This window comes from Girardinichthys multiradiatus, chromosome 19 (assembly GCF_021462225.1).
Source record: "Girardinichthys multiradiatus isolate DD_20200921_A chromosome 19, DD_fGirMul_XY1, whole genome shotgun sequence".
Classification (NCBI taxonomy): Eukaryota; Metazoa; Chordata; class Actinopteri; order Cyprinodontiformes; family Goodeidae; genus Girardinichthys; species Girardinichthys multiradiatus.
The window spans coordinates 31,830,182-31,856,077 of record NC_061811.1 but is presented as its reverse complement, the minus strand read 5'-3'; the positions used below and the strand labels follow the sequence as shown (position 1 = coordinate 31,856,077).

Below are 25,896 nucleotides of genomic sequence, written 5' to 3'. Positions count from 1 at the left end.
GTAGAAAGTCTTGACAAGGGATTTTCATTGATTCTCTCCATCTAGTCTGACTGAGCTGGAGATTTTTTCCAATAAAGAAAGGGCAAGAATTTTAGTCACTAGATGTCCAAAGTTGTTAGATCCACAGTTTTCAGATTTGTTTTTGTAGAAAAATGTTATATTTCATTTAGAATTTTCCTTTCATTTCACATGGAGTTTGCATGTTCTCCTGATGCATGCATGGGTTCTCACAGGCTTCATCCTGCAAGGATAAGAGGGTATAGACACTCACCCAAGATCAATTTGGAATCTTCCTTTAAACATCCCTGCATAGTTTTGATCTTTGGAAAGAAGAAATAACTTTTTCTGTACCAGCAGCAACACATAGTTGCAAAGCTTTTAGATGTCTCAAGCAATTCCAAGAAAAGATGCATTTCCGTCATGATCCAATATCATAAACTTCAGCCTCCACGGCAGAGACTGAGGACAGTCATTAGATAAAAAATAATGAATAAAAGTGTGTTCACACAGGTGCAGCAGGATGTGAGCTGAGATACATATTACAGAAACAGTGATGTGGTGGTTTATGTACTGAGGAGCAGTAATATGCAGCACTGTGATAGCTGGCTGCACAGAAGTAAACTGCGCTGCTGCTCACACTGAGGTCTTTAATTATTAAAGTGCAGTTCTGGTCTTTAGCTGCATTTCCATCCATCTCCACAGTCACTCCAGGTTCAGGATTTTTGTTGTCTAGATACATATATCCCAGGAGCTGAAGCTGTCTGTCCTCTGATCTCTTATACCACAGGATTCGATCATAGTTCTGAATACTGTGAGAGCAGTTGATCCTGGCGGTTTCTCTTGGCTTTGCTTGAATATAAAATGGAGTCTGGTGGACTTGATCATTTAGAGAGGATCCTGTGAGGAACACAAACAGTCATTCCAATGGAACAGCTATTATGTCATAATAAATTGGATGAGATACAAATGAGTAAATTATTGCTGCAGCAAAACTGATTACCTGAAACTAGTGCAAGGCTGAGAGTCATCATGAACTGTAAGATGCTCATATTGCTGTTTGTAGGCGTTTGATAGTGTTGCTACTGAAGGTAGTCAGTGTTTCAACGTTTCGGATTCTCTTAAAACCCCCAGTCAGCATAATCAACATGTGCTCTGTGGGTGGGCGGAGTCGCAGCAACCCCTTTTTATTATTTGTCCTGTAAGATACTGCTTTACCTTCTTGAAGGAGGTAACACAACTGCACAAGCCTGGTCGGAGGTTTCTGCACTGAGGAGCAGTGATATGCAGCACTGTGGTAGCGAGCAGCACAGAAGTAAACTGCACTGCGGCTCACACTGAGGTCTTTAATAGTTAAAATGCAGGTCTTGTCTTTATTTGCATTCCCATCCATTGTCACATTGAGTCCGTTCTCTGGATATCCACTGTTTCCCAACATGAATCCCAGGAACTGCATCTGATGAAGCCTTGTCTGTTCGTACCAGAGGATTCGATCATAATCTGGGATACTGTGAGAACAGTGGATGTTAGCTGTTTCTCCAGGATGTTTGAACATTTCAGCCGGAGTCTGGAAAATTTGGTCGCTTGGAGAGGAACCTGTAGGGGAAACAAAAAGAAAGTGTGAAACAATCAAAGAAAATAGGTTTTGACCGGTGTATAAATATAAGCCAGAGAATTCTGTGGAAGATTTTTCATACCAAAAACAAACATGATGTGCAAACGTAAAAACCAGAGAATCAAGATGACCATTGTTTGACAATCAGATTGACTGTGGTTATGTTTTTATGGCTGCATATGAAGTAATCCAGGTGGGTGGTGTCACTTTGGCTCCACTTCTTAGCATAAAAACTGACATCAGTGGTGCTACATAAACTGACTCAATATCAGAGGCGAAATATACTCTGTCACCACATTAATAAGATTAAATATTAGCCTAAAAATAATAATAATTGTAAATACTTAAAACTGAAAAAAACAGACATAAATGTAAACACATTGCCTGTTTTTACTGCCTAAAGGACATACCGTATATACACAGCTCAAAAAAATAAAGGGAACACTTAAACAACAAAATATAACATCAATTAAATCAAACTTCTGTGAAATCAAACTGTCCACTTAGGAAGCAACACTGATTGACAATCAATATCACATGATGTTGTTCAAATGAAATAGACAACAGAGGGAAATCTTTGGCGATTAGCAAGACACTCAATAAAGGAGTGGTTCTGCAGGTGGGGACCACAGACCACTTCTCAGTACCTATGCTTTCTGGCTGATGTTTTGGTCACTTTTGAATGTTGGTGGTGCTTTCAAACTCGTGGTAGCATGAGACGGACTCTACAACCCACACAAGTGGCTCAGGTAGTGCAGCTCATCCAGGATGGCACATCAATGTGAGCTGTGGCAAGAAGGTTTGCTGTGTCTGTCAACGTAGTGTCCAGAGTCTGGAGGCGCTACCAGGAGACAGACCAGTACACCAGGAGATGTGGAGGAGGCCATACAACAACCCAGCAGCAGGACCGCTACCTCCACCTTTGTGCAAGGAGGAACAGGAGGAGCACTGCCAGAGCCCTGCAAAATGACCTCCAGCAGGCCACAAATGTGCATGTGTCTGCACAAACGGTTAGAAACCGACTCCATGAGGATGGTATGAGGGCCCGATGTCCACAAATGAGGGTTGTGCTCACAGCCCAACACCGTGCAAGACGCTTGGCATTTGCCAGAGAACATCAGGATTGGCAAATTCGCCACTGGCGCCCTGTGGTCTTCACAGATGAAAGCAGGTTCACACTGAGCACATGTGACAGACAGAGTCTGGAGACACCGTGGAGAACGATCTGCTGCCTGCAACATCCTTCAGCATGACAGGTTTGGCAGTGGGTCAGTAATGGTGTGGGGTGTCATTTCTTTGGAGGGCTGCATGGCCCTCCATGTGCTCGCCAGAGGTAGGCTGACTGCCATTAGATACCCTTTAATTTTTTGAGCAGTGTATATGACTGAATATATGTTCACACTTGTTCAATAAAAAGTGGTATATTTGTCAAGACTTTATGAAGACCTTGAACTATGGGTACATTTATTCCCTCTTACTGATCACTAAATTGGTTTCAACTTTGAATTTCACACACACTGGAAGGAAAAGGAAAAGCCCCTGGATGATAGGAAACATTGCCTCCTAGTGGACGAAATAATGACGCATCCTGAACCTGACGAACACTGTCAATTTAATTAATTAAAAACAGTAAGAAAAAACTTTAAGAAATTAGGAATAAGCATTGGCCAATAGCATTAATTATCAATGGAATTAAACTCACCTATTAAACACATCAGCACAGAAGAGAGTGTATTAGGAGTGTATTCCAAGACTGAAAAGCATACTTTGTACAGAAAAACTGATATTGTACACATACAGCTGCTAACAGTATTTGTGCACATTTTCCTGCTCTGAGAGTTAATAGAAATGATTTTGATTAAAAAAAATGTTATACTTTAATTAACCTGCACATTAAAATGAAAAAAATAAAGAATTATTTAATCTGTTTAAACTGGATGAGAAGAAAGTTTTAGACCAACTATTACACTCCAACAATCCAAAAAGTTAACCTAATGGAATGTCTAGACCCGCTATTTATTGGTGTATTTTAAACTTAGCATTAAATAACATCCCAGTCAATCTTAGCATAATGCCAGCTGTTCTTTAAAGGCCTCGGAGAATTGTTAGAGATAATAAGTGAACAAACAGTATCATGAAGACAAAAAAACACAGCAGACAAGACAGGGATAAAGTTAGACTATAAAACAATATCCCAAGCTTTTACAATTGTATAAAGCACTGTTTAATCCATCACCCAAAACAAAGAGTAATCCAACAAGACTTGGCAAGGAGAGCATTAATCAGAGAAGCAGCCAGGAAACCCATGGTAACTTTTGAGGAGCTGCAGAGATCCAGCCCAGGTTGGAGACTTCATTTGGTATAATGTTCTCTGGTTAGATGAGACTAACCTTTGGTCTAGTGGAAAACTAACACTGCAAATCACTCTGAACACACCATCCACCCTCAAATATGGTGGCCCCAGTATCATACTGGAGGGATGCATTTCTTCATCAGAGAAACAGGTTTTTGTACTGACAATCAGTTGTTTGTGGCACTGTGGCACCTACCAGCTCAGAAGTAAACTGCACTGCTGTTTGAGCTGAGTCTTTCAATTGTTAACATGCAGTTCTGATCTATATCTGCACTTCCATCCATCTTGACATTCAGTCCATACTCTGGATAAGTACCACTCAAGTAGACATATCCAAAGAGAAACATCTGTCTGTCTGACTGCTTGTACTAGAGAATCTGGTTATATTCTGTAACTATGTGTAAACATTAGATTTTGGCTTTCCCCCCTTCCGTCATGTAGGTATCAGCTGGAGTCTGACAGACCTGTTGACTAGAAGAAGAACCTGAACTGTTTACAGCATCACTCGGAAACAGAATCCAGTTAAAATTAACGCTCACGATCAGAAAGATCACCATGTTTCTAAGGGGTAAAGGTTGCTCTCAGTGTGTCTGAGTGAACTGAATAGTTTTGACTAATTGCTCCTTTTATTAACTCATCATCATGAAGAAGGAGCTTTGGGTTCTCATTGTTTCTAAGGACGTCTGGGGGAAAATTTACTGCCACCTTTTGAAAGTAACACAGCTGCAGAGAGCTGTTAGATGGAAAATGAAGATTAAATTAGAGGTTTTTGTACTGAGGAGCATTAATATGACACACTGTGGTATCTAGCAGCACAGAAATAAATTGCACTGCTGTCCACACTCAGATCCTCAACTGTTAGTGTGCAGATCTTGTATTTATTTGCGCTGCCATTCATTTTCACATTCAGTCCAGGCTCTGCATATCCAGTTATAACATCATTATATCCCAGGAACTGCATCTGCTTGTTGTTAGAGTGTTTGTACCAGAGTATCCGATCATAGCCCTCAATACTGTGTGAACAGTTGATGAGGGCTGTTCCTCCAGGCTTGTGGAACATCTCAGCTGGAGTCTGGTGGACCTGATCGCTGAGAGAAGAGCCTGTTGAAAAATTTGAAAGCAAAGCACTGAGTCCCATGAAATCTTGTTAGGGGAGATTGAATAAATAAAACAGAACATAGAGAGGTGAGTAGAATTTATTTCAATAGCCTTTTAGAACCTTTTAGAAAGAATCACACCGTTACTCATGATGGACACTGACATTTATTAAAGTGATTAAGCAAAGAAATATAAAAAGAGATTTAAATGAATAAAAAGGCAATATTACCTAAAACTGGAATCACGTTAAACATTAAGCAGAAGATAATGATCATTATGCTGAGTTTTCTGAAGTTTCAGTCCAGTTTATGATGGGGCTCTTTAACACTAATGTATTCCTCAGCATCTGAGGAAACCTTTACATGAGGAACGTAAACAGGTCCTTTTAAGGATGTGTGACATCATACTTCCTTTTCTTCTAATCTAAACCAATCAACTCAATGAATGCCTCTAAGTGTGTAACTATATATTGCCATCTAATGGAAGGAAGAACACAACGCTGCTACAATTGAAAATATGTTCATCATCAAGGTTTTTCATGCCAAAATCCATTTAAAAGCTAAATATACAGTGCCCAGCAAAGTAATCCACAGCTTTCTCCAATTGTCTCCTATGAAAACATTAATAAAATGCCTCATAAATGTGAAGTAGAAGAAAAATCAAATGAAAGGAAACACTGTAAAAGGGTCACATGCATTTGTCCTTAGCCCCCTTTCCTATTAGGATTAATTAGAGAAGCAGGCAAGAGGTCCATGGTAACTTTGGAGGTGCTACAAAGAGCCACAGCTCAGGAGGGATTTGTTAATATGGACAGCTTTGGGCATGCGCTAAACAAATCTGACCATTATGTAAGAGTGGCAAGAACAAAGTCACAGTTGAAGGAAAACCTTAAAATGTCCTGTTTACAGTTTGCCATAAGCCATGTAGAGGACACGGTGAACATATGGAAGGAGGTACTCTGGTGAGAAGAGATCAAAACTAAACTTTTTATTTTACAGGCCCCATTGTGAAATATGGTGATGGCAGCATCGTGTTGTCAAGATATTTTTCTCCATCGAAGAAAAGAGAAACTGGCCACAGTTAGAGGAAAGACGGACTGAGGTAAAAAAACAAACAAAACAAAACAGGACAATCCTGAAGGAAAACTGGAAGTGTAGAGGGTGACCTTCCAGCAGCACGATGACACCAAAGATGCTGCCAGTGTTTCAGATCAAACATACATGTGTTAGAATGGCCAAGTCAAAGCCCAGACCTAAATCAAATTGAAAATCCATAGAAAGTCTTGACAAGGGATTTTCATTGATTCTCTCCATCTAGTCTGACTGAGCTGGAGATTTTTTCCAATAAAGAAAGGGCAAGAATTTTAGTCACTAGATGTCCAAAGTTGTTAGATCCACAGTTTTCAGATTTGTTTTTGTAGAAAAATGTCATATTTCATTTAGAAGTTTCCTTTCATTTCACATGGAGTTTGCATGTTCTCCTGATGCATGCATGGGTTCTCACAGGCTTCAGAATCAGAATCAGCTTTATTGCCAAGTTCGTGCATTCAAACAAGGAATTTGACACTTTGCTCTTTTGTTCTGTTTTTGCATTACAGAATATACATATTTACAATGTACAATATACACATATATAAATAAAAAGGTGAATTTGCAACATCTGTATGCTGTTGTTTTGTACTCTATTGAATGTTCAACAGAGAAACAGCCTGGGGGAAGAAACTGTCTCTGTGGCGGCTGGTTTTAGCAAACAGTGCTCTGTAGCGGCGGCCTGAAGGTAAAACTCTGAACAGTTTATGAGCAGGGTGTGTGGGGTCTGCAGAGATTTTAGCAGCTCTTTTCCTGACCCTAGACCTGCATAAGTCCTGGATGGAGGGAAGGTCAGCTCTGATTATTCTCTCTGCGTTCCTGATTATTCGTTGCAGTCTGGACCTGTCCTGTTTTGTGGATGAGCCAAACCACACTGAGATGGATGAAGACAGGACAGATTGAATGATGGCAGTGTAGAAGATGATCAGCAGCTCCTGTGGAAGGTTGTACTTCTTGAGTTGCCTCAGGAAGTACAGTCTCTGCTGGGCATTCTTTTGAACAGTGTCTATGTGAGAAGACCATCTCAGGTCCTCAGAGATGGTGGTTCCTAAGAACCTGAAGTGGTCCACGTCCAATTGTGTTGTTTAGGATGGTGAGGGGGGTGTATGGGGGTGGTGTTCTCCGAAGGTCCACCACCATTTCCACAGTCTTGAGCAGATTGAGTTCAAGGTAGTTCTGACTGCACCAGTGGACCAGCCGATCCACCTGCTGTGTGTATGCAGACTCATCACCGTCCTGGATCAGTCCAATGACAGTGGTGTCGTCTGCAAACTTAAGGAGTTTCACGGACGAGTCCGATGAGGTGCAGTCATTTGTGTACAGGGAGAAGAGGAGTGGGGATAGAACACACCCCTGGGGGGCACCAGTACTTATTGATCTGGATCAGGAGAAGATGCTCCCCAGTCTCACCTGCTGCTGTCGGTCCGTCAGGAAGCTGTTGATCCACTGACAGGTGGAGGCTGGGACGTTGAGCTGGATGAGCTTCTGGTGGAGGATGTCTGGTATGATGGTGTTGAAGGCCGAGCTGAAGTCTACAAACAGGATCCTGTCGTACGACGGGTATAGACACTCACCCAAGATCAATTTGGAATCTTCCTTTAAACATCCCTGCATAGTTTGGATCTTTGGAAAGAAGAAATAACTTTTCCTGTACCAGCAGCAACACATAGTTGCAAAGCTTTTAGATGTCTCAAGCAATTCCAAGAAAAGATGCATTTCCGTCATGATCCAATATCATAAACTTCAGCCTCCACGGCAGAGACTGAGGACAGTCATTAGATAAAAAATAATGAATAAAAGTGTGTTCACACAGGTGCAGCAGGATGTGAGCTGAGATACAGATTACAGAAACAGTGATGTGGTGGTTTATGTACTGAGGAGCAGTAATATGCAGCACTGTGATAGCTGGCTGCACAGAAGTAAACTGCGCTGCTGCTCACACTGAGGTCTTTAATTATTAAAGTGCAGTTCTGGTCTTTAGCTGCATTTCCATCCATCTCCACAGTCACTCCAGGTTCAGGATTTTTGTTGTCTAGATACATATATCCCAGGAGCTGAAGCTGTCTGTCCTCTGATCTCTTATACCACAGGATTACATTGTAGTTCTGAATACTGTGAGAGCAGTTGATTCTGGCGGTTTCTCTTGGCTTTGCTTGAATATAAAATGGAGTCTGGTGGACTTCATGAGAAGATCCTGTAAAAAAACAACAACAACCTCACACAATATGATTAATTTTATAATACGTTGAGCTAAAGTCTATTTAAACATGTGGAAAATAGATACAGAAGCATAGCAAAATATTGTAATGAAAATAATAATTACCTAAAACTAGGATCATCTTGAAAGCTATTATCAACAGTTCTTTGATCATGCTGTCAAAAGATTTTGATATTGTTGCTGTTAGTATAGAAGAGGTTGTCAGAAACTCCCTTCTCAGAAAAACCTCAGATCTGCAAAAGAAACAAATACCCTATAGGTGGGCGGAGTCACAGCAGATCCAGCTTATTATCAAATAGGTGCACAGTGCTGTTAGATCCTAAATATCAAACATTAAGGAGGTTTTTGCACTGAGGAGCAGTGATATGCAGCACTGTGGTAGCTAGCAGCACAGAAATAAACTGCACTGCTGCTCACACTGAGGTCTTTAACTGTTAAAGTGCAGGTCTGTTTTATATCTGCACTCCCTTTTATCTCCACATTCAGTCCTTTCTCTGGAAACCTACTACTTCCAACCACATATCCCAGCAGCTGGATCTCATGTTCTGTTTGTTTGTACCAGAAGATTCGATCATAGTTTTGAAGACTGTGAGAGCAGCTGATTTCGGCTGCTTTTCCAGGGGTTTTAAATATCTCGAAGGGAGTCTGGAATATTTGGTCACTTGGAGTCGAACCTGGAGGAAAGACAAAAAAAAAAAAATAGCAAACAAAACAAAATATCATTATGGAATTTACTTGCAATGTAATGACAAAAGAGTATTCATCCGTGTGACAATTCTGCTCTGGAAGGAAAGTGAAACGATCAAAAAAAATCTACCTCTGCCTCTCCTTCAATCTATGATTGTAGAAGTCAGAAAATACTTTTTATGGCTTTACCTGAGGTCAGTGTGATGTACAAGCTGATGCAGCAGAGAGTGAAGATCAACATTTTGTATTGCTATCTGCAGGCCTTTTTGTCCTGTTCTTCTCACTATGAGGAAAGACAGATGGGTGGCGTCTTTTAGCTCCATCCTCTCCTCAGTGTGAAAATGAAATCATTTGCAAAGCTTTTTAGCTCTTGATCAAATGACGCACTGTACAAGGTGGAAGACAGATAAAAAAGAAACATATTGGTTTAACTGAAAATATCAAACATAAAGCAGCACATTTCTTTGTCTTTTGTAAGAGACTGTCTTTTAATCCAAACTTTGAACAGAAAGGATGATTATTTAAGGCTTATTACCAAAAATTATTTTTCTTTTATGTGACTTGCAAACTAGAACCAGAATTTTTGCCACAACCAGGCTTTTCACTTCATAGAATTTTATTAGGATTTTGTGTGATAGACCAAAACATTGTCACATAATGTGGAAGGAAGATGATGCATGCGTGTGTAAAATATTTGAACTCTACTAAACCTCTGAAGCTTTCATGGAGCTGCTGTATTTATACTGAGATGAAACACAGAGGACCATTTTTACCAACTATGTGAGGAAATGTGTTACACTGTTATCTGTTACAAAAATTCCTGATAAAACACACTGTAGTTTTGGGGTCTGCATGGAAGATTCCTGCTGTCTTGGACCAAGAATGTTCTGGGTTTGAATCTTCCCAATGGGCCTTTCTGCATGCTGTTCTCACTATGCAGGTTCTTTTTAAGAATTCCTGCTTTCTCCCACAGTCCAAAAACCTTAAAGTTACATTAATTGGTCTCTCTAAAATGCACAAATGTGTGAGTGTGTGTCCATGCCTGTTTGTCTTTTGTGTTTCTGTTTTACCCTGTGATGGGCTGACTACCTGTCCAGGGTGTACCCCGCCTCTTGCCCAATGACCGCTGAAGATAGCCAGCAGCCCCTCCATGAACCCGCAAGGATTAAACAGGTAAAGAATTTAGCATATGCTTATAACATTGAAAATGTTGGAAACTGGAAACTGTTTAGGCGGTTTAAATGCCTTTGCAAGACACTGTGTGAGTTTGGAATGAACTAATCACACACAAAACACAGAGATGGTGAAGAACCACAGAGAAAACTGTTAATGGTTTTCTAAGAAGCAACAAACACATTACAATACATCTGTCTGTATAAAAGTGTTGGTAAAAGTTGCCCCAAATCAAAGCAAAAAGACAAAGCTTTATTGAGAAAGTTTTAGTTTCTGGTAGACAAATATCTGTTGGCAAGATAAAGAGATGTCTTGTTTTGGTTGTCTGGAAATTAAATTCGTTGTCAATTCATTTTTACATATTTCATACATTATTTAACATATATTCTATGTAATTTACAATGTCATAAAAAATTGAAAATACTCTTGTATAGGACAACATGTTGAGATATACTGCCTCCTAGTGGACAGTATCATTCTACAGCTGGGTGAGCAGTTTCTCCACTGCGGTTTTCTTGCGGCTCATGTTATCAGCAGGTGAATGATGGGTCCTTCTTTATCAGAGAGGGTTTTTGTTGAAGCTGGAAGCTTCATACAGCACTGTGCTTCACTGGCAGCACAGAAATATACTCCACTGTCCTCAGACTGTCTCAGCTTTGAAATAATAAGAGACGTCTGACTCTGGCCATTACCAGTTACATTATACAAGCTTTTAAATGGATCTTCAACAACACTATTAGTGAAGCGAGTATAACCAAGCAGACTCATATCAGTTTTCCCAGGAGGCTGTTTGTACCACTGGATCATGTCAAAGTTGGTGTTTGAATGGTTGCATTTCAAGTGAACTGATTCTCCTGGTCCTTTAATAACAACAGCTGGAGTCTGATGAACGCTGTTTTTTGATGGTTCTGCTGAAACAAATAAGGAAAAACTGATTAAGAGCAGAGAATCTACTTTAATTAGAGTTTACTTATTTAACTAATTTTAATTTACCTGTAGAACAGAGGTGCAGAGCCACTAAAGGAATGAAGAGTTTGATCATTATTCCTGTCAAGATGAATAAAGAGCTGCAATGATACTGTCACACTGAATAAAGATGTGTGCATGTAAAGAAGGAGGGGGGATCGACATCATATGGTGTCATTATAATCAGTCGATCAGCTTCCTGTAGGAGGGTTAACACATGCTGATAGATGTTGAACTGCTGCTGTTGTTTAATGCACTTTGTTGCAGCTGTGCTACTCATCAGTGTGTGTTCATGTGCTGGATTACCAGAGATGGTTTTTGTAGCAGGGAGACACTAACTGAGTCACTGTGCCTACTAGCTGCACAGTAATAAATGCTGCTGTCTTCTGGTTGGAGTTTCTGTACATGAAGCTGAGATTTCTTTGAGCCATCTCCACTCACACTGAAATTATTTTTGAATTGATCCTCCAGTGTTGGGCTTGTGTTTGCTATATAACCAATTAATTTAAGAGCAGAGTCACCAATCCGCTTCTGGTACCACAAAATCACATAGTAGCCACTGATTGAATGGCTGCAGTTGATTGTTGCAGGACTCTGAGGACTTCCTAATATTGCTGGTGGATCCTGATTCACCTCCTTGCTCTGTGAAAGATCTGTGTTGGGAAAAAAAACAATTATATTAATATACATAAGCAAAGATTTTACCTAGCAACAAGAATAATGTCCAACTTACAGGAGAAGCAGAGCAGCAGCAGAATGATCCTGCTGAGGTTTCTGATCATGATGTCTTTATCATCCTCTTTGTCTCTGCAGGGACTGACTTGCTGAAGACACATTAGAGGATCAAATGAGAGGGGAGGAGACATAAACTAGGATCAAGTCAAAAGCATGTGCTTCAGTTCATACTCGCATTTGCACTTTTGTTTGAATTACTGCTGGATTCTCTGAACCTTATCTTTGATAATTGCTTGCCAAATATTTTGGGAATTGTTCTGAAATAATAAAAAAATAATCAAATATAACACCAAGGTTTTATACATTATTAATGGGGGACAAATTGTTGCCATCCAGAGTAAGAGGCTGACAAAGCAATTTTTTCTATTGATACTGAGGACTCAAAGTGTTTTACATTAGAGCCACTTCCACCCAGTTGCACTCATAGATGTGCGCTCATTAATACACCGCTATGCACATCGGTAGGCAACTTGTTTTGAGGAGTCTTGCCCAGGGGAACATGAACAAGTGTCAGGAGAAAACTGGAATTAATCTTACAACTTCTTGATTGCAAGCCAACAACTCTTCCTATTTCATCACAATCACCACAAAGATGGCTACAGCGCACTTGTGTGAAATTGCAGGCAGAAAATTAAAGGTCAAAGTGTCATCAGAGTCAAACTTGTTGGTTGAATGAAAATAACGTTAAATCTAAATAAGACAGGGGTATAAAAATTTTAAGCATCACCGTCCACATGTAATACACACACATGCACCTCTATTTAAGCGAAACATTGTGAAATAACCAAAAGAGCTTCAAAAATCTGTTATTTAAAGGCATAGTAATCTGCATGTAAACCTTTAATTTGCAACAAAATATTTAAAAAAGCCTCTCAATATTTTGGTATTTAGCAAATAGAAATGATTTTGTAACCCTAACTGACCTCAAACAGGAAGCGTTTAGTTTGACTTAATGAAAATAAAAATAAAAAACAGGTTGTGTGTCTTTCTATACGGTGCATTTAAACAATTAGTTTCAACCCAAAACTATTTTTATCCTCCTAAATTTATGCTGAATAAAATGCACTTGCTTTGCCAAAAGCTTTCTAATACAACGATAAAAACTATGTTTATAGATTAAGTAGAAATCCACATTTTAAATAATCTCTGATGTGTCAAAAATAAGCTGTTTTCCGCTGTTTGTTAGAATATTTGTTTGCCTCAAGTATTAGACTTAATACTAAACAATTACTTAACCAACATCTTGAGATATTACAGAATATGAATTGAGAGCTCCCCCTGCTGATGGTTAAGTATAATTATGTATTTAGTTCACTGGGTCTCCAGCAGGTGTGTTTTTGTGTAGCCCTTTTAATCAGATGCATCACTGTGTTGACTCACTGCACAGAAATACACTCCACTGTCTTCAGGCTGCAGCTTCTCCACTGTCAGAGATCCAGTCTGAGCATTCTTCTTCTCTGCTGGAAATTTCTCCTCACTGAAGCCTTTTTCATACTGATGTGGAGGAGATGATGTTGTAAACACTATAAGCTTCATGTTCTGTCCCGGCAGCTGTTGGTACCAGTACATCTGGAAGTAAGTTGCATCTTTAGTGTGACTGCAGCTCATGGTGGCAGACTGACCCTGGAACATCCACAGAAGAGGAGTCTGAGTGACATCACTGCCATTAGTTAGACCTGCACATGAAAAATGATCGTAAACACATATTTAAGTAGCTGAACACTTCTCAAATGTTCTTACCTCCTAAATAGTGAAAGAAAGCTTCTGATAGTACAGTAAATTACCTTTTATCCAGAGAACAGAAAGCAACAAGGTGAGGAACCTGTGTCTGATAGGAATCATGTTCTCAAACTAAAACTAAGCTCAAACTAAAAGTCTCAGACGTCTGTCAGTCAATTACGTGTGCAGGAATAGATGCAGGATGTGACTCTGCCTCCTGCTGTCAGCCCACTGGGAAGTCATTATTGTTACATGTGAGGAGTTTAAATGAAATGAACCCAGATGAAAAACAGAGTCGGTTTGTATTGGAGCTGCAGCTTCATGTAACACTGAGCTTCACTTTGGACAGGATGCTGACTTAAGCAGAAGGAGGACTCAGCATCAAGAGAGTTGCATTTATCAGTGAATGGGCCACTCTCCTGCTCTGAGTGTTGACACTATAAGAGGGGGTTTTAATGCTGATATCTTTGATTTGTTGCTGTAGATTATTGCATTTTGTTGCAGCTGTGCTCCTCATCAGTGTGGGATTATGTGCAGGATTATCAGAGAGGGATTTTGTAGCAGGGAGACACTAACTGAGTCACTGTGCCTACTAGCTGCACAGTAATAAATGCTGCTGTCTTCTGGCTGGAGTTTCTGTACACGAAGCTGAGATTTCTTTGAGCTGTCTGCACTCACTCTGAAATTATCTTTGAATTCATCCTCAAGCGCTAGAATGGTATATTGAATATATTCAATTAATTTAAGAACGAAATCACCAATCGGCTTCTGGTACTTAGCAAAAGGTCTGAAATAACTGTAAACATTTATTATATTTTAAATTCTTCGAAATAGCCACCCTTTGCTTTGATTAATGCTTTGCTCTCTTGGTATTCTGTCCATGAGCTTCATGAGGTGATCACCTGAAATAGTATTTCAAAGAGTCTTTAAAGAACTTTCCAGAGATTCAGAGACGGCCAAAGGTTAATATTTCAATCATGACAGCAAAGGGTGGCTATTCTAAGGAATCTAAAATATAAAACATATTTAAAGTTCTTTTACAAATGTTGTTTGTTATATAACTATATGTGTTCATTCACAGTTTTGATGCCTCCAGTGAGTCTACAGTGGGGAAAACAAGTATTTGATACACTGCCGATTTTGCAGGAGTTCCTGCTTTCAAAGCATGTCTTTAATTTTTATCATAGGTACTCTTCAACTGTGAGTGATGGAATCTAAAACAAAAATCCAGAAATCACATTGTGTGATTTTTAAGTAATTAATTAGCATTCGTATTTGATCACCTAACAACCAGTAAGAATCCCAGCTCTCACAGGCCTGTTAGTTCTTCTTTAAGAAACCCTCCTGTTCTCCACTCCTGTATTAACTGCACCTGTTTGAACTCGTTATCTGTATAAAAGACACCTGTCTACACACTCAATCAAACAAACGCCAACCTCTCCACCATTGCCAAGACCAGAGAGCTGTCCAAGGACATCAGAAATAAAATAGACCTGCACATGGCTGGGATGGGCTACAGGAAAACAGCCAAGCAGCTTGGTGAGAAGACAACAACTGTTGGTGCAGTTATAAGAAAATGGAAGAAGTTCAAGATGACGGTCAATCTCCCTCAGTCTGGAGCTCCATGCAAGATCTCACCTCGTGGGGCATCAATGATCATGAGGAAGGTGAGGGATCAGTCCAGAACTACACAGCAGGACCTAGTCAATGACCTGAAGAGAGCTGGGACCACAGTCTCAAAGAAGACCATTATTAACACACTACGCCACCATGGATTAAAATCCTGCAGCGCACGCAAGGTCCCCCTGCTCAAGCCAGTGCATGTCCAGGCAGGTACAAATAATAAGAAGCATCTAAAAGTCCTGGAGAAGCCTAGCCAGTCTCCAGACCTGAACCCAATCGAAAATCTTTGGAGGGAGCTGAAGGTCCATATTGCTCAGCGACAGCCCCGAAACCTGAAGGATCTGGAGAAGATCTGTATGGAGGAATGCTCCAAAATCCCTGCTGCAGTGTGTGCAATCTGTGAACACAATCCAAGGTTTCTGTACCAAATCTTAAGTTTTGTTTTTCATGTGTCAAATACTTGTTATTCAATAAAATGCTAATTAATTACTTAAAAAGCACACAATATGATTTTCTGAATTTATGTTTTAGATTCTGTCACTCACAGTTTTCAGAGTACCTATGGGATGGGATTTCTACATACTTTGCAAGTGGGAAAACCTGTAAAATTGGCAGCATATCAAATACTTGTTCGCCCCACTGTACGTAAATAGTAAATAGTAAACATAAAGAAAGTCAGTAAATAAGAAAGGTGTTTTTGAACTTTTGACCGGTAGTGTGTATCTATAGATATGAAGATATACACTGTTAATTAACCTTATTGAATAGTGAAGTGGTATAAATAATGGTCTTTAAACCTCTACATAAATAATTTAAAACAAGTGTATCTGTAGTCTGTACATTACTGTAAATTTAACGACCTTTCTATTCTTTATTCATCGTATACACTGTTATAAACTGTGAATGCTTCCATATGAAACCATCTTTTAAGAAACACTGCCTCCTAGTGGACAGTATCATTCCACAGCTGGGTGAGCAGTTTCTCCCCTGCGGTTTTCTTGTAGTTCATATTGTTATCAGCAGGTGAATGATGGTTCCTTCTTTATCAGAGAGGGTTTTTGTTGAAGCTGGAAGCTTCATGCAGCACTGTGCTTCACTGGCAGCACAGAAATATACTCCACTGTAATCAGACTGTCTCAGCTTTGAAATAAGAAGAGACGTCTGACTCTGGCCATTACCAGTCACATTATACAAGGATTTAAATGGATCTTCAACAACACTATTAGTGAAGCGAGTATAACCAAGCAGACTCATATCAGTTTTCCCAGAAGGCTGTTTGTACCACTGGATCATATTGAAGTTGGTGTTTGAATGTTTACAGTTTATCTGGACTGATTCTTCTGGTCTTTTAATCACAACAGCGGGAGTCTGATGAACGTTGTTTTTTGATGCGTTGTCTGAAAAAGTAAAGACAGAGGAAACGTTAAACAAGTTTTACTCTGAATATTTAAATTATTGATAAATTTAACTTAAATGTACCTGTTAAACAGAAGTGCAGAGCTACTAGGTGTATACAGAGTTTGAACATGATCTTGGTGAAGAAGCAGACGAAACTAATGATCCTGTCAGGCTGAAGGAAAGTCTGTGGATGTAGAGAAGGAGGAGGGGTTAACATTGTGATTGTCAGATATCCTCAAGCCAGTCTCCTGGTCTGAGGGTTGACACGGGAAGAGGAGGGTTCAATACTGATATCTTTGATTTGCTACTGTAGTTTAATGCATTTTGTTGCTGCTGTGCTCCTCATCAGTGAGGGATTATGTGAAGGATTATCAGAGAGGGTTTTTGTAGAAGGGGAGACACTAACTGAGTCACTGTGCCTACTAGCAGCACAGTAATAACTGCTGCTGTCTTCTGGCTGGAGTTTCTGTACATGAAGCTGAGCTTTCTTAGAACCGTCTCCACTCACTCTGAAATTATCTTTGAAGTCCTCTTCAACCACTGGGGTGGTATATTGAATATATCCAATTAATTTAAGAGTGGAGTCCCCAATCGGCTTCTGGTACCACAATATCACCAAGTAGCCACTGATTGAATGGCTGCAGTTGATTGTTGCAGGATTCTGAGGACTTCCTACTATTGCTGGTGGATCCTGATTCACGTCCTTGCTCATTGAAAGATCTGTATTGGTAAAAACAGCTATATTAACACACATGAGTATGGATTGTATCTAGTTGTAACCAGAGTAATGTTGAACATACAGCAAAAGCAGAGCAACAGTAGAATGATCCTGCTGAGGTTTCTGATCATGATGTTCTTATCGTCCTCTTTGTCTCCGCAGGAACTGACATGCTGAGCACATGTTAGATGATCATATGAGAGGGGAGGAGACATGAACTGAAATCATTTCAGCAGAATCTGCTTCAATTCCCACCCTGATTTATTTTTTTACACTATTGTGTGGTCTGTAGTTTAGCTGTCATAATTGAAGACATTAATATTTGTCATTTAGCATTCATATGCTACATTAAACTATATAAACATATCAAAATCACTCAGTCTTATAATCTATAAAACTTTAATCTGAAAGATCGGTTTTCTAGCCTTCTACACAGTGTTTTTTTATCACTCAAGAAGTTAGGAACTTTCTGTACACCTCTCTGGTAAATAATTTATTTAGCTTAAACACAGAAAACACACAGAAGCAACATTTGGTAGTTTAGAATGTTAATTACCACTTAAAGGAATAATCATGCAATATTCATGAATTAGTTCAAGGTTTACTGAAAATTAGAACATTCATATTTACACACTTTGATGAGTTGGGGGCTTTTAACAAAATATTTTTCAGCATAATATTGAAAATATGAAAACATAGATACCGGGAAAACCAGTTTGAAATAAGAGGTTATGTAAATAAAAGCCCCAACGAGGAAATTTTGAATAATCCTTGGGGACAATTAGATTTTGTAGTTGATGGTCAGATTGGAGGTGTTCAGTGCCCTACACCTATAAAAAAACATTTCATTTATTCTAAAACACACAGCTTCACTTATCCTGCACTCACTGATGTCACAGCTTTTTCCTAAAAAAGCCTTTTCTGTATTACTCTTTACAAATCAAAAGTTTTTGTTTAAACAATGAGTACCATTAGCATGATGATCTAATTAAAAAGACTATTGCTATACATACTGTACATGAATGAAAGAATAAATGGTCTTTATGGTCTTTATACATAGTATAATAACATCCAGAGTGGTGTTCCTTTAAACTAAGAATAATACTTAAAAATAAAACATAATACTCAAAGAACTAAGCTCAATATAGAATAGGTTTAAACACAACAGAAGAAAACATTAACATGATACAAGTGAAACATGTTTTTTAAGCCACAAATATTCAAATTCTCAAATGTAATAAATCAATGTTTGCAGTTAATATATCGAATCCAATTATTTCTACAAATAAATATTTTATGATGTTTATACATTTTTCATTTTCAGAAAGTAAATGTTGGCAATAAATTCAAATGTTTCTATCAGTTTCTACAGGCATTTGTTTTTACAGAATTATGACTAATTGCACTTACACAACAAAAGTAAGCCAATCAAAATGTACCGAATTAAATGATTAAGACAAGGACAACAAATATCACAATATTCTAGTATGCTTCAGATAACCAAAAGCCTGAGTTAATGGTGACATGAAATGAGATTGAAACAACTGAAAAAGTTCACACAGGGATATCACCAGACCTCAGGGAGGCCACTGTCTAACCAGATGGGACCAGACAGACACATTTACAGTGGTGGCAATTGTCTCCACAGTCAAAAAGTATTTTGGTTATTTTGTCCGCTACACTTTAGGGACAGATTTATGTTCTGGTCTTTTTCCATGTTTTCCCTGTTTTACTCAAACAACAACAGATGTCACAAAAGCACCTGTGTTATCACACTTCATAGACAGTATTCAGAAAGTCAACGTTGCCATATTTCAGACTAGATACTTAGTCATTACATTCATATATTATATTAGTACAGGCACAGAGCTCCCCCTACAGATGATGAAGTATATTTATGTATTCAGTTCACCCGGACTCCGGCAGGTTGGTTTTTGTGCAGCTCTTATAATCAGATGCATCACTGTGTTGACTCACTGCACAGAAATACACTCCACTGTCTTCAGGCTGCAGCGTCTTCACTGTCAGAGATCCAGTCTGAGCATCGTTCTTCTCTGCTGGAAATGTTTCCTCACTGAAGCCTTTTTCATACTGGTGAGCATTGTATGTTGTAGTGAAAACTATTAGCTTCATGTTCTGACCTGTCATAACTAATATCTTTAGTGTGACTGCAGCTCATGGTGGCAGACTGACTCGCGTTTGTCCACAGCAGAGGAGTCTGAGTTACAACACTCCCATCCGTTATACCTGCAAGGGTCAGACATCACAGAACATCTAATAAAGCTACTATATACAGCCAAAGAGAATAAAATAAAATCATGAGCAGCACTTTTAAGATAAAGAGGCAGCTTCTTCTTGCAGTGGTCAGGATCATAAAGTTCATGACGTACCTCCAAAATAGAGCATAATTGCAGAGAACTTTATCAGAGCAGCTGAGATCATTATCGGGTTGTGACTGAACTCAGAGACCAGAGCCGCTGTCAGTGTGTGTGATGGGAGGGTTAGTGTTAGGTGTTAGGTGTTGTAATATTTAGATTCCCTTAACTCATTCCTTGTTTACTAATTTCTTAGTCTATTTGTGTGTTTTCTTTACTGTTGGATTTTTCCCAATGTTTGTGTAACTCTACTTTATCCTCACTTCTCCCCTATATTAAAGCTCTGTTCTTTTTTTCTCTCCCTGATGCTTCTGTTACACTGCTCCTGTCCCGATGTGCTGTTGCTCTGCCACATTATTTGTCTTCTCCCCCAGTTCTTCATACCAGTTTTCTATGCAATTGCACCTATGCAATAATCAATTCAAGTAAGCAGAGTGACCCATACAAACATAACAAGACACAGGACTTAAAGATCTGACAAAAAACAGAAAAAAGAAAACCAACATTCCTCAGATTAGGACCAGGTGATATCTGTGTTATCATACTTGTGTGATAATATTCAACCAACCAGTAGTATCAGATTTAAAACTGAAAGCTTAGCCGACATACTGAGAAATCAAAGTATATTTTTTACAGACCTCTTATTGCAGAGTGTTACGGCCCCTGGCCCTACAGTATTTTCTTTTATGCAGATTCAGGTGTGGGAGCGTACTCAGATGATTGGCTGCCTGGAGGCTGCTGAGGAACCTGATTGGACCTGCTGAATCACCAAGCCAATCAGTGGATGATGAGACCCACATGCATCCAACAAACGGCTCCTGGATTCATTCTTTCAGTGGGGCAGCTTTTGGAAGAGGTTTTGTACAGCTGACCCCCGCTTTGCTTTGTGTGGTTTGTTTGGAGACTGTTTTGGCAGCTGCACATTATTTTGGTGCTCCTGACCCTCCTTGCTCTGCTTACCAGTTTGGTTAAATGCTTGTTTGTTTTCTAGTTCAATCTAGAGTGTTGTGTTTGAGAAGATTGGGCTGGATTTGTCATTTTCTGTCAGCCGTATTGTATGTTGGAACCCTGCTCCTTGTAATAAATCCCCTTAAATGTTCTCCTTTTAACTCTGGACTCATTTTTATGTTACCACCCCTTGATCCCCTAGACCTGGGGTTGTAACATAAGTGGGGGCTCGCCCGAGATTTGAACCCAGGACCTCTCACAGTTCACAATACACACAGTATTGTGTGTTTGATCTTTTGCTGAAGGTTAACACAGGAAGAGGAGGTTTTAATGTTAATATCTTTGATTTGCAGCTGTGCTCCTCTTCAGTGTGTGTTTGTGTGAAGGATTATCAGAGAGGGTTTTTGTAGCGGGAAGACACTAACTGAGTCACTGTGCCTACTAGCTGCACAGTAATAAATGCTGCTGTCTTCTGGCTGGAGTTTCTGTACACGGAGTTCAGATTTCTTTGAGCCGTCTCCACTCATACTGAAATGATCTTTGAATTCATCCTCGAGTTTTGCACCAGAAATTAGATTATAGCCAATTAATTTAAGAGCAGAGTCACCACTGGGTTTCTGGTACCACAATATTGTATCATATGTACTGACTGAATGGCTGCAGTTAATTGTTGCAGGACCCTGAAGACTTCCTAATATTGATGGTGGATCCTGAAGGACCTTGTTGTTTACAGAAAGATCTGTGCTGGGAAAAAAAAACAGGTGAAATTTAGACCAAACGAGTTTCTTAAATTGTTTGTAAATTTGTAATCAGACCCACCAGAGAACCAGAACAGCAGCAGAACGATCCTGCTGAGATTTGTAATCATGATGCCTCTATCTTCCTGTTTGTCTTTGCAGGGACTGACTGACAGGCTGAACACATGTTAGAGGTGAAACTGAGAGGGGAGGAGACTCAAACTGGGATTATTGCACAAACATCAGCTTTGTTTCACTGTGGGTAAACTCATTTATACAGTGTCCATCTAAGCTGCATACAGTGTGATAAGTCATGGTCTTTTATTTTTGCTACTAATTGAACAAAAACGTATGAGCTGTTTAATTTATATATATATATATATATATATATATATATATATATATATATATATATATATTAAGCGTTTTGATGATTGTTTTCTTAAAAACAGATGGTTGTTTTTTTATATACATTGTTTGAAAGAAATCTGTGTGACATGAATACAGCTTTTTTTGCTATCAACAACAAAATGTAACAGAGGACCCATCAGAGAGCAATTCAAATCACCCAAATCAATAAAATATAATCAGATGTGACAATTGTGGAATAAAAGTTGATCAAAATAAAAAATAATCATATTGTAAAAGCTTCTCTGACAATGAAACAATATTATTTATTTGCTTATAGTGTTGATATGTATTTTTAGAAGTATTAATCTGGTGCCATAATAAAGCAAAATAGGGCTTTGAAGATGATGATTCAGTAAAAGTCAATAACTATGAAGACTTGTGGTTGAGTTTCTCTGTTAAGATAAAACACTTTATTGCCCATTAAATGTAAATCAAACTGAAAATTATCTTCAGCATCTAGCAAGAAGAAACAAATCATACAAAATCCTAAAATATAAAAACCAAATAGTCGAAATGAATAAACTTACATACTTAGGCATCTATATGCTTGCACACACAAATCCATTATACAAAACAGACATTAAAAAGCAACATTTCTGGAAGAGCTTACTGGAGGGAAAACATCTTTAAAAATAAATCTCAGCTAAAGGTATAAAATATTTAAGTGTTTTAGTCCTCTGCCAGATAGCCTCAACTGAAACAATGAGGACGATAAGATTTCAACATATTTCCTCATTTTAAGCCTCATGCATCACCCACCCACCTCTACTCCTCAGTGCCAACCTAGAATCCCGCTGTAAAATCAGAAGGACCATCTATTTGTAAAATTGTTTCAATAAACCTTTCACACTTTCAACTTGTGTCGCTAATTGTTGCTACCACGAGCGTCTAATTCTTTTTGTCTTTTCAACATGGAGGAAAAACCAGATAAGACACATTATTACAACAATTCTTAAGAATTTAGCTAATTTAGCTAAGCCAGAATGTGGAAAAAACTGGTTGCATTTCAAGTAATTTACTGAAGTATGTTGGAGCCTTTAAAGCTTTTATATAATTTAACTTTTATTAAATAAAATACATATAGGGCTGCACGGTGGCACAGTTGAAACTAATCTTTGTACAGGCTTTTTACTCTCTGGGCCAGGATTATCCACCTCTGAATATAATAAACCCGAATGAACTGAAAAAAAGCAAATTAAAAACACGGCAGTGCAAAGAAGGTAAATAGAACTCAAACCCAAAACCTAAGTTGGGCCGAATATGACAGTATAAGTTCTAAGAAATGTGAACTGGTAAGAAACAAAGTCTACACTGGGTTTTCTTTAAATTGCCTGATGTACAGAAAGATTGACAATGTAAACAAGCTGTCTTTGAACATGATGACATCCATATTCTGCAGCACCATCAGTGTGTAGTACAGTTGCTATGAGTTGCAGGTGGCCAGGCCTCTGATGTTCCTTCTGTGACTGTGACCACAGTTTGTAGCTATTTTCAGTCTTCAGTATATTTCATCACGGTCCTATATAAAGTGGCACAGGGGCTCCCCCTAATGTACACACAGCAAATTTATTTTATTTCTAATTGAAAAACAGCACTGCTGGTGCTAGTGGCCCATATTGTGCCGTAGAAATGAAAACGTGGCTTCCAGTAATCCTGCTAGGGGTTTGTAAATGGTAGGTTGACAGTCTGAACCCCTGCTCTGTCCGTCTCAGTCGTTGTCTCCTTGGGCAAGGCACTTCACCCACCTTGCCTGCTGATGGTGATCAGAGGTTCCTGGTGGCACCGAATGCATGGCAGCCTCACGTCTGTCCGTCAGACCCAGGGCGGCTGTGGCTACAATGTAGCTTACCACTGTCAGTGTGTGAATGGGTGGATGACTGAAGCCCTATACAAGTGCAGGACATTTCCCATTTGTTCATTTGAGGGCAAAAAGAGGTGGCTTGGACGAGAATAACAGGATTTAACGTGCTTTAACATATTTAATTGAAATAATCATTCATGTGTCAAAAAGTGTTTATGTTTGGGAAGAGCGTGTGCACCATGTAGGATATGAGTCCTTAAAGCCACCATCCATTAGTATCAGATTTAAAACTGAACAGCAAGATGCTACTCTGTCTCCTGCTGTCAGCCCACTAGCAGGTAGAGTGTGTTACATGAAAGGAGTTTAAATGAAATGATCCCAGTTTGACTTGTGTTAGAGCTGTGACTTCGTTCAGCACCGAGCTTCACTTTGGACAGGATTTTCATATAAACAGAAAGAGAGCGTTACATCCGGATTTTACAATTATCAGTCTGGTACCCTTTCCCTGAGGGTTAACACAGGAAGAGGAGGTTTTATGGCTGATATGTTTGATTCACTGCTGTTGTTTTGCAGCTGTGCTCCTTCTCAGGGTGGGCTTATGTGCTGGATTACCAGAGAGGGTTTTTGTAGTGGGGAGACTTTAACTGAGTCACTGTGCATACTAGCTGCACAGTAGTAACTGCTGCTGTCTTCTGGCTGGAGTTTCTGTACCTGAAGCTCAGATTCCTTTGAGCCGTCTCCACTCACTCTGAAATTATCTTTGAATTCATTCTCAAGAGTTACACTGGTATAGTAAACATAACCTATTAATTTAAGAGCAGAGTCACCAATCCGCTTCTGGTACCACAAAATCACATAGTAGCCACTGATTGAATGGCTGCAGTTCATTGTTGCAGGACTCTGAGGATTTCCTAATATTGATGGTGGATCCTGATGCACATCTTTGCTCAGAGACACATCTGCATTAAAATGAGATAATGTTAAAAACGGATAAACAAAAATATAAATAAAATTTATAAATGGGTAAATAAAGAGTCCATCTTACCCGAGAAGTAAAGCAGCAGTAGAATGATTCTGCTGAGGTTCCTGATCATGATGTCTTTATCCTCCTCTTTGTCTCTGCAGGGACTGATATGCTGAACACATGTTGGAGGATCAACTGAGAGAGGAGGAGACACAAACAGGAATCATTGTAGCAACATCTGATTCAAACCACACTGTTGCTCATACAACGTGGGTATCTAGGCTCCATTTGGTTTTATACATAAGTCATGGTTGCCATATATTTGGAAATAATTGAACAAAAACCTAAACATTTTTTTTTTCTTACATCGTTTGAACTGTCAGGTTATGGAAATGTTCCAGTCCAAACATGTTTTCATATATGTGCTTGAACAAATAAAGGATCTTCTGGTTGTTGGTTATAGATGTGCTTTACTCAGTAATAATCAGACACATAAAACAGTGATGGTGTTTCTTTAAAATAAAATAACAAACATAAATAAAGTCCACTTGGAAATGAATTTAAAAAGTTGGCAGTTGAATCGCCTAAATAATTAGATACAGAATCAAATATGAGACTGTGTCTGTGACACTAATATTGTGCAGAGATATAAAGAAATGTGGTTATTGAAAAAAATCCACTGTGGTCAGTAACCTTACTTTCAATGTATTAATAATGCCTAGTTTGGTTTTTAGCTCCTTGTAAAAGACTGTGCGGCTAGCAGGCACTGATTGCAGATTACTCCTCAACTGAGTCTTCCTCAGTCAGAAGGAATAGGTCAACTCCAAGGATACAGTTAGACAGATTTATTCAGGATGAAGTAGCAGCAGGTACATGGGCAATGATAAGGATGCTGATACAGATGGAGCGACTTGTGACTAGGCATGTGTGTATTGTGTGTGTGTGGCTATATCGTAAGAACGCACAAGGACTCATACACACAAGAATAACAAAAATTGGCAGGGAACGGCAATTCCTGCACTATGGATGCTGCTCTGTCTCTGAGCCACACTGAAGAAACTGAAAGTGACTCGCTAAGCTACGAGCAAGTGCATCAATAAAACAATCAGGTGCATCATGGGTAATGTGTTAAATCAGGGCACAGACTTTTAACACTCCTTTTACAGTTAAGAGAAAAATAATTTACTGGGACTCCTGCAGTTGGGTTTTTGTGCTGCTCCTTGAGTCAGCTGCATCACTGTGACTCACTCACAGCACAGAAATACACTCCGC

At 39.1% G+C, this 25,896-nt stretch overlaps 2 protein-coding genes and 6 gene segments (V, D, J or C); all 8 read right to left on the bottom strand.

Annotated features, from left to right (window-relative positions):
- Nucleotides 1-502: 502 nt before the first annotated feature.
- On the bottom strand, nucleotides 503-1,096 carry LOC124855673. The segment is given in 2 exon segments: nucleotides 503-897; nucleotides 1,001-1,096. Coding segments are annotated over 2 exon segments (444 nt in total).
- Nucleotides 1,097-4,749: 3,653 nt separating this feature from the next.
- On the bottom strand, nucleotides 4,750-5,416 carry LOC124855672. The segment is given in 2 exon segments: nucleotides 4,750-5,066; nucleotides 5,293-5,416. Coding segments are annotated over 2 exon segments (363 nt in total).
- A 2,193-nt stretch (nucleotides 5,417-7,609) lies between these two features.
- On the bottom strand, nucleotides 7,610-8,665 carry LOC124855308. The segment is given in 2 exon segments: nucleotides 7,610-8,345; nucleotides 8,475-8,665. Coding segments are annotated over 2 exon segments (438 nt in total).
- On the bottom strand, nucleotides 8,546-9,378 carry LOC124855311. The segment is given in 2 exon segments: nucleotides 8,546-9,043; nucleotides 9,246-9,378. Coding segments are annotated over 2 exon segments (393 nt in total).
- Nucleotides 9,379-10,527: 1,149 nt separating this feature from the next.
- LOC124855309 lies at nucleotides 10,528-11,427 on the bottom strand. The segment is given in 2 exon segments: nucleotides 10,528-11,137; nucleotides 11,223-11,427. Coding segments are annotated over 2 exon segments (435 nt in total).
- A 13-nt stretch (nucleotides 11,428-11,440) lies between these two features.
- On the bottom strand, nucleotides 11,441-13,943 carry LOC124855307. The gene is made up of 4 exons (XM_047345067.1): nucleotides 13,715-13,943; nucleotides 13,311-13,606; nucleotides 11,929-12,019; nucleotides 11,441-11,848 (listed from the first exon to the last, which is right to left on the bottom strand). Exons 1-4 carry the CDS (start codon nucleotides 13,770-13,772, stop codon nucleotides 11,475-11,477), a joined length of 819 nt encoding a protein of 272 aa, XP_047201023.1. The 5' UTR covers nucleotides 13,773-13,943; the 3' UTR covers nucleotides 11,441-11,474.
- A 2,334-nt stretch (nucleotides 13,944-16,277) lies between these two features.
- Nucleotides 16,278-17,603, bottom strand: LOC124855671. The gene is made up of 4 exons (XM_047345665.1): nucleotides 17,471-17,603; nucleotides 17,179-17,390; nucleotides 16,752-16,854; nucleotides 16,278-16,669 (listed from the first exon to the last, which is right to left on the bottom strand). Exons 1-4 carry the CDS (start codon nucleotides 17,601-17,603, stop codon nucleotides 16,278-16,280), a joined length of 840 nt encoding a protein of 279 aa, XP_047201621.1.
- A 6,607-nt stretch (nucleotides 17,604-24,210) lies between these two features.
- LOC124855796 lies at nucleotides 24,211-24,819 on the bottom strand. The segment is given in 2 exon segments: nucleotides 24,211-24,619; nucleotides 24,706-24,819. Coding segments are annotated over 2 exon segments (423 nt in total).
- Nucleotides 24,820-25,896: the final 1,077 nt, after the last annotated feature.